Below are 9,542 nucleotides of genomic sequence, written 5' to 3'. Positions count from 1 at the left end.
TACTCTCTCTCTCTCTCTCTCTCTCTCTCTCTCTCTCTCTTTCTCTGAACAATGCATCAATATCATTACAATAGGTCAAGTTCTTTTCAGAATCTTCGTGTAAATCGAAATATTTGTCGAATTTAATGATGTTGCGTTACGAAGTCTCGTTATTTTCATTAACAATTACATTCCATTGCTTCAGACGCGATGCAACTATTTCTGCTGCATCTTTTGATAAATTGGCGTCACAAAATGCGGCACTTTATAGCCCAATTCTCTTCACTGTTGAAACAAATTCGGATTCGAGCTCAGAAAATATGTTACTTGAAGTAGAAAGTAATGATTTTGATTGTTTTTCCTCCGGTATGTTTTCTGTAGGCACAATCGGATGTTCTGCAGAACGTACTCATGCTGGAATTATGGATTCTACGTCGGCGTAATTAATTTTTTCACGAATACTGTATCAGAAACTTTCAATTTTGTTGCGCAAAAATAGCATAATTCAGATGTGTGTTCGGTACGTCATAGCCAAATTGTCGATGCAATAAATTTAATTTTATGGGATTTATTTTCCCATCCGAGCAAACAATGATAACAATAATTGCACATAATTTCTGGCACTTACTACAAATTCGATATATACATCACATGAAAGTGGGCTTCAAATGCTGTCACAATATTTTTTGTTATATTTCGCATATGGAGATGCAAATAAACCACACATATAACAATAATTATTTCGATTTGGATACTGCATTATTGTTTATTTTAATATTTCTTTCACTTCGTTTTAAACAATTTCGTTTTAAACAATTTGAAATTTCATCAACTAAATCCACGATCGCGATTATACCAACTGAACAAGAACAGGGAATGAGCTGGAGTGATTGCTGCTTATTTACGTCACTTTGTTTGTCGCAACAATGTCGAAATAAATCAGTATCGAGACATGGGCTTTTCTAACAGATTCTTTCAGAATCTCTTTGATTTTTTTCATGGCAAGAAAAAAAATCGATTTTTGTTGTACTTTGTAATTATCATCCATTACCTAAAATTTTTCTTTCTCTTAAAAAAATAAATTTGATTTTAGATTAAGATCAAAAAATATAGAATATATTAAATATCAGCGATTCCTTTAATAATTAATTAATAGCAAGTCATTTACAACGTATATATTTCCTCTAGAATGAAAGTAGTTATCAATGAGAGTAAAAGTTTCTGCGGAATTGCCGACCTAGACATCGATCTCATTTGTTATCCGGTTAAAAATCCAACATATGACTTTACTTGTACCGTTTTGTTATCACGACGATAACATTATTCTTTGCGCGCGAGTTTTCGCACGTGGCCGTTGTCTGACATTAACATTTATATTACATTACTCAAAAAAAGTTAGGAAAATGATTCTTGCATTTATCTTTTCGATAAATTATATTCGTAATAAATAATGTAATATGTTTATTAAAAATAAGATATTTTTTTAATTATTCCTAGTACGAAGGATAACAATAGAATTTTAATATTTTTCCCACGAAGAGAGAGAGAGGAGGGGGGGAGGAGAGAGAGAGAGAGATTTAATGAAATGAAAAATAAAGACATCTCATCGGAAATGCCGATGAAATCGCTGATGCGATTAAGATGTGTTTGGACATACATGGAATTAAATATTCAATTATATATGTTGTTCCTAAAGTGGAACTTGCGTTTTATTCAGGACGTAATGAAAGAGACATTGGTAAAGCAAGAGATCAAGATGGAATGGGATAATCATCGTGCGGATGATAATTCATCACAAGTTTCTGGAAATGAAGATCAAACAATTAGAAGTCCTCAAAGCGTAATAACGACTAGAAGACATGTGAGGACGATTACGACCGCTGGTCATATAACTGAGGGAATTGCCGAAGTTGATCCGGAATCTCCAGATTCGAATTCGGTTAGTGGGAGTCTTCATCAGGGACTTCAATGTCACAGAAATGAACAACATGAACAAGCCCAACAGCGTAATTTCCAAGAAGAGCAGCAACAAACGCAGCAGCGTTACGTGCAGATTTCCCATACGAGCACTGAGAACCAGCAACGACCGACGGATCAGCAACGTGTCGTTTATGCTACTAGCAGCGGACAGGAAGTTCAAGTTGAAGTTTCTGAAGCCTCCGATGCTACCATCACACTTACGGTTAAAGAACCACCCAGGTAAGAATAGTAGAAAGAATGATAAACTTAAAAACTGATTGAGAAAATACTTATAGATAAATATTACTTCTTTGCTGAATGAAATTTAGAGGAAAAAAATAAATATTGGCTAAGAGAAAAAGAGGAAAAGTATGTTTTTTGTGACACAGACAATAGATAATATAGAGCAGCATGTGAAAGAATGTAAAGAGATGAGCGGAAGATTTGAAGAGTTAGGAGTAAATAAAGATGGGATATTAAGGAAATTATGGGGAGAAAATGTAGGCAAAATAAAAGGAAAAGTGTTAAAGAGATTTTAAAAATTAGAAAGAAGGAAAAATTAGAAAAAAAAGAAGAAAGGAGAAGAAAGGAGAAGAAAGATAAAAGTTAAGGAATAGTAATATTAGAAAAAAAATGTCGAGGAAAAGAATGATTAGAAGAATTAGTTTAGGCTTAAGCAAAATAGAAGGGAAGTAATGTAGGTGGAATATATGTCGAGATTAGTAAGTTAAGATAATGTAAGTAAAGATGAGTGAATTAAAAAACGTAATTAAGATAGTAAAAGAAGAAAGGTAGGAAATAAACAAAGATTGTGTAATAAGGCTGTGAGTAAGGATAAGATTTCAAAAAATAGTTAAATAATGTAGGACAAATAGAGTTATAGGAAATAGGAAGGATAAACGAGGCAAAAAGTATGAATAGATAAATGAGTTAAGGAAAAATTGTAAACCAAGTCCTCTTCTTGACTTGTAAATATGCTGAAGTGAATAAAATTCTATTCTATTACTTCTTCGCATGAAGATACGAAACGCCTGCGCCAGAAAGACTGGAAGTAGATCGAATATATGCTTACTCCGACGGACATGAAGTCCGAAGAGAGAACCACGTGATCACCGTACAAGTACCGGACCATCGACGAACCCAGCAAGCAGGGCACCAAAGATTCAGTCCTCCCGAAAATCATCAAGCCTCTGGACCAAACGGAGGAAGATATCAAACATCACCAGTTCTGACTACGACGGAAGACTATGACACCTCGATTGTTACGCAATCAGGATCTACAGTCCATCTTGGATCACCCGCACCATATTCACCCCCAATCGATGGTATACGTGCAGGTCAGCAACAGCTCGTAGCAACGAGTTATGCCGATGGTGTTGTTAAGTACGATGCCGAAGCTGCGGCTGCTGCGGAAACCATCAAAGCTTCTAATACGTACACCACGCTGGAAACAGTCGCTATTCCACCCACACAACCCGTTCAATACACACAGTATTTATCTGTTGGCGAAACTTTTCAACAGACGCCAACGTATAGTTACACCAAGCCAGGAGAACCTGTAATCTTGGCATATCCACCAGCAGCGCAACTTGGCTCAAGAGTTACCGAGGTGAGAAAACGCGGTTAGTTATTTGAATAATAATATATTTTATATATATTATATATTTCAATTATTTTATTTTAAATTGTTACTTTTATGTATTTTAATCATCATCCTTTTACTTTAAAATTTATAAAAATTTTTATTGGCTAAGTTTCCTCTTAATTTTGAAACCGAGAAAATTTGTTTCGCATTTAATAGGTAGAATCATCCGGCAGCGCATACATGAAGAGCGATCCCACGTTAGCATCATCCTTGACCGCTACTCGAGCGGTTCCCTTACATTACGAACAGCCCGGTTCACCAAATTCCCAAGTGACTCTATACACAGGACCGACATCATATCAATACGTGAAACCTTCCTCAGGTGATCCTTATTGGTCAGGTGGCAGTACTCCTCCCCCCTTGGAGTATGTCCAGAGTTATCCAGGCATCACTACGATTTCCGTCAACGATGCTGCTAACGTGCAGCTCTATTCCAACTGTAGTGGTGGATACAGCGTTTCCGCGAGCGGAAATGGACCATCTCCTGGGTGGACTCTTCCGCTTTCCGGTGCTGAGGAGGGATTCGAAGGAGTCATAGCAACTGAACCCAAAGAATGTGTTAATTGCGCGGCCAGCATGACACCATTATGGAGAAGAGATGGCACTGGTCACTATCTTTGCAATGCTTGTGGGCTCTACAATAAGATGAATGGCGTCAATAGACCACCTATGCGATGCACCAAACCGAAGCAATCGGTTGCGCCGGTAAACACTGTGCGAATCATGTGATTACTGTCTATCTAACTTGTATAGTAGTATATCGTAATCTAATTTTTCAAATATTAATTTTTACAATATATAGATTTCGAGAGTTCGAATAACTAAATGAAGAATGCAATTTGTACATTATATTATTCAAATTACAATAATTGAAATGTAATTTATATTACATTTACTTATACTAGAAACTATTATAAACTATATTACAAAAATGTAAAGAAATTGAGAAATATTCATAAAGTTATAAAAAAGTGCGTAATTAAAATTGGAATTTAAATGTTATTTTTTTGAAAACGACTCTCGAATTATCCATAACTGAATCTTTGTTTTTCTCTTCCTCTTTTCTAATCATTTTTAACATTTTGATCTACTGAACAATAATATTGTACATATTGAAAAGGGTGAAAGGAAGATTAAATACTATTTGCTGCTCTCACATTCAAATATTTAATTGCCGAAATCCGTTCGACCACTGCTAAAATGAGGCCACTGATATTTACCCTGATAAATTTCTCACCCATGAAGCGTATGTATCTTCGATATTAAGTAACATTCTCGCGCCCTCTGCCTCTCTTCACCATTTCCTTCTACCGCTACTAAAGACAGAGGAAAGAGGAACGTTATCTCGAGCAAATAATCACTACGGGACTTGTCGGCGGTTGTTTGCTCTATTTTTCTTGCTCTGAGCACTCCCATTTCGTTGTCTTGATTCTTCAAATACTCCCTGTTTCTTGACGGTAACGCAACATTTTATGTCGTCATCGAGAGCGACGAATTCTCTCGCGAGTCCTTTTTAAGCTAACAAAATGTATTTTAATTTTTTTAATTATCAAATAGCAAAAGAGAAAGAGAGAGAGCGAGAGAGAGAGAGAGAGAGAGAGAGAAGAAAAAGGAGAAACAGAAGATAGTGCATTATTCGCGAAATGTATAACTTAATTCTGTAATTTAATGTCTTACACATAATAAATTTATTTATGTGCACTACATTACTTTGTCATGAGTTGTTATGTATTGATATGAAATGCTTTTTTATGTTGCAGGCTAATGTACGAAGAACAGGAGTACAATGTGCAAATTGTAGGACAAGCAACACAACCCTTTGGAGACGAAACAATAATGGTGAGCCAGTCTGCAATGCGTGCGGCCTTTATTTTAAGTTACATAACGTAAGTTTCGAAATCATAAAATTATGTACATTAAATGCTTTTCATTCGTATCTCATTTTAATAGAAAATCAACTCTATTTTTATTTATAAATATTGTAAAATCAAATAATAATAGCTAAAAGACAATATGAGTAACAATCATGTAACAAAAAGCTCACAATGAACTTTTTAATTATTTAATTCTTAATCATTATTAGAAATATAATTAAAAGTAATACAAAGAGTAAAATTTCTATTTCTTATCGATGGTGTTTCCGAGTAATGTTCTGAGAATTGCTACAATAATGTTTCCATTCTTGCGCGATATAAAAACATCAAGAAAGCAGTAGAGAAATTTTTTTAATTAACATTAATCTTATTGCGAACTGGTCAGGGCGTTATCAGCCTTTTTACGATTGCTAACCGCGATAACGACAACTTGATTGTTTTTACACACATGAGACGACCCCGTCTCGATGTTGAAGAGGAGCACAGATTATCGCGCGAATCTGTGCAAACGATCAACAAATTTAATTAAAACAGAGATCAATGCGTGACTGTATCGTTCGTACCTTAATGCCTCGAAACAATGACTGCCTTCTCTAGTCTTTTTCATTTTTATTAGTCATAATATAAAAATTAATTGAGCCATTTTATGCTTTAGCTAGTCAGAGAATATTAAAAATAAATAATTTTTAGAAACTTTTCACATAGAAATATAACCCGATTGATGCAAACAGGTGAATAGGCCTTTAAGTATGAAAAAGGAAGGAATACAGACGCGGAAGAGGAAACCGAAGAACCACTCGAACATCACTGGAAATTTACCCGGTCCTAGTGGTATCCACAAGGCCGATATCAAGTCCAGTCTACTTGGTGAGTCTTCGGTGAGCAAGTCCATTATACAGTTTATTTTTACTAACATTTTCCATCAGTTTACATTTTAACAATTATACGTGAATTATCATCTTCACATTTTTCTCTCCGTCAAATTTTTTAGTAGACAATAATATCTTGTATATCTTCTCATTTTTCACGAACATTATTTAGGTAGGCAGTTGATTAGGTGTACCTATCTACAGATAGGCGTGAATAAGATACTTTCAGGAATATATATTTGTATACAAAACTATTATATAATTAAATAAGAGAAATTCCTATATTCGGTCAAAGCGGATCTTAGTGCTTAAATATTTCTGTGTGAATTTGTATACATATTCTGCGAATCGCGCCGAAATCTTTTTCGGTTTTAAAACGCATTCATGAACACAGAACCAGAGTAATAATATTACACTTATTAAATTGATAAGTAATTTAAATTTTTGGTGCTAATAATCTTTACAAGAGTATTAATAATTAGATGTTGTAATGAGAATTTAAAATCAGCGAATAATTTTAAAACAATTATGATATAATGACATAAAACTATTATAAAAATTATTTTTAATATCTTATTTAAACAGTTATATAATCGCAAAAAATATATCATTTTATAAACCATTTTATCATTATTATTTAAAACATCAATTTATCATTATCAAGTTTAAATTTGGAGCTAAAAATTATTTTTACCACTGCTATCGCCGTGTAAATAATAACTAATCGGTTTTTCCGCGTACAAATATTCTTCATGGAACGATCAGCCAATAATTCCCGTCCACGTCCATTGACAATCGTGATGGCCGACTAAACACACGATCGCGTGTACAATGTACATGTGTAAGTACATGAAGGAGGGTCGGGGAAGCTCCGATGAGAGCACACAACAACTGATAGTGCTTCGGATTGGTCAAAGCTCGGGATATATTGCGATAGCGGCTAACACATACTTGTTATCGATGGGAGATTAACTCAAAGACACGCACGTGAGAGAGAAGGTATAGCTATAGAAGGTATAGCTTCAATACGTCGATATTTTCTCACACGTGAGATCATGATAAAATTAACAAATTGATAACTAGTTGAAATAACTAATTGAAATAACTAGTGCACATGTAAAATTCTAGAAAACTTGCGATCAATCAAAAAATTCACAATTGCGCATCTGAGATTTCGATATTTTTCATTTACAATTAAACTATTGTGTTTTTAACGAATCGTTGTCGCATATAGTCAAAATCCTTCGGCTTTGCAAAGCTGAAGATATAAAAATAGATAAAAGCGAAGAAAAATTCAAAAAATTTTATTCGAATTATATACGCTTATCTTTCTTGAAAATCACGTTACAACCTTGGAGCACTTTTTAAGTAAAATAAAGATTAAAGTCGATTAATAATCGTATGGATTATTCGATGAATATTTGAGATCTCGAATATTCATTCGTGATAAGAAGCTATCAGCTGATCGATTAAATCTTTATAATTTAAGTATCCATACGTATTTATAATTAACGAAAATAAGTGAAGATATGTAAACAAATGTATTATTAGAAATACGAAAATTTAGACATATCATAGAGTAATATCATGAATAATGCATACTTCTTCAATAATGCACTCTTCTTGAAATACAATTTATATGTTATACATATAGGAAAATCGTTTGTTAAAAGAAGAATAATGTAAAAACATGATGAGCACGTGAAATATGATGAGCAAAGTAATTATGATCGATATTGTCGTTTCATTGATATTGCAGTGGACTCGTTGCAGTTGAATATGTACGCAAGCGGGGGTGGAGGTGGTGGAGGGGTCGAAGAACATTGTCTTCCTGTAGGTACACCAACTGGAACACAATTAGGGCATGCACACTCGCCTCTCGCATTACCTACCGCTGCCGTGTTGAATCGCCAAACTACTCTTACGTAAGTCACGAATCACTTCATTTATAATGCAGAAGATTTGCACATATTTCGATATTGTTATAGAGCATGTTATCGATAATTCTATTAATAAATTAATTATTTAAAAAAAATTAAATCGAAGAAACTTCGAACAAAAAAGAAAATAAAGAAATTAATTTATTTGTATGATATCTCATTGTCAGTACATGCAACTTTAGTTTTGTTTAAAAAAAACTAACTCAAAATTCAGCGAAAAACTCAGGAATGAAAATAATTGCAATAGTTTTGCAATAGTTTTTATACAATATAAATTTTTATAAAAATTAAGATATAAAAATAATATAAAATGTAATGATATAAATTAAAAAATATTATTGCTAGATTGCAATATTACATATTTTATTCAAAATTTAATTTTTTAAATATTCAAATAAATATTCAAATAGTAGAATCATTTTAAATTAAAAAAGTTAGAAATCTTATTATGTAATTATTTATTATATTTTAATACTATTCTCTTTTTATTTTAGCGTGCCACCACTAGAACCAATCACTAGTCAATCCACCAGCGACATCGCTTCGGTTATAACGTCAACTACGGCCGTCCATACGGAGAAATCGTGAATCATCATTTCTGTTCTATAGAGTTTGTAGAAATTCTGTACTTGCCGACCGTAGCTATAGTATAGAAACGTGCACTTTATTATTGGTTTTGACATCAAAATATGTTGATTATCATTGAAAAAGCGATTGTATTAATTACAAACAGATAGAATTATCCTGTACAAAAATAATAGCGTGTACACTGTAAGAAATTTCTGTCCAAAGGTATTAGAAATTTGTATCCAACAAAAATGTGTTGTAAATTTAAACAGTTATATTGAGAAATAACAATAACATTTTGTGGTAAAGTATATGCAAATCTCTAATACGCATGTGCGGCACGTCAGTTTTGTAAATTCACAACAAATTTCTATTGTGAATTTACAAATATTGTGACATTACAACAAATGGTTTGTAAATTTACTGCATTTGTAAATTTACTACATTTTTATTGTAAGGATATTAGATAAATTCACAAACATTTCTAACAGTGTACATTAGAAATGTATTTACTCAGAAATTTAGTATTGAAGAGAGAGAGAGAAACATCTGATCTTCATTAATTTAATTAATACTTTAATTAATAAAATTCGATGAAGTTTAGTACGTGCTAAATAATATGCTACATTAATACGAATCAAAAGAGTCAAAAGAATCACTCCGATATCAGTGTGTACTCAAGTAATTAAACAATTTACGTTTAAAAAAT

The 9,542-nt window shown here is 33.0% G+C and overlaps 1 protein-coding gene across 1 annotated transcript; it reads left to right on the top strand.

Moving 5' to 3' along the window:
- Positions 1–1,702: 1,702 nt before the first annotated feature.
- LOC105624864 lies at positions 1,703–8,854 on the top strand. The gene is made up of 7 exons (XM_012206216.1): positions 1,703–2,178; positions 2,959–3,547; positions 3,740–4,297; positions 5,344–5,469; positions 6,189–6,324; positions 8,086–8,251; positions 8,761–8,854. The coding sequence occupies exons 1-7, from the start codon at positions 1,703–1,705 to the stop codon at positions 8,852–8,854; spliced, it is 2,145 nt and encodes a 714-aa protein (XP_012061606.1).
- The last annotated feature ends 688 nt before the right edge of the window (positions 8,855–9,542 follow it).

This window comes from Atta cephalotes (genome assembly GCF_000143395.1).
Source record: "Atta cephalotes unplaced genomic scaffold scaffold00092, whole genome shotgun sequence".
Classification (NCBI taxonomy): Eukaryota; Metazoa; Arthropoda; class Insecta; order Hymenoptera; family Formicidae; genus Atta; species Atta cephalotes.
This window is presented reverse-complemented; position numbering and strand designations above follow the sequence as displayed.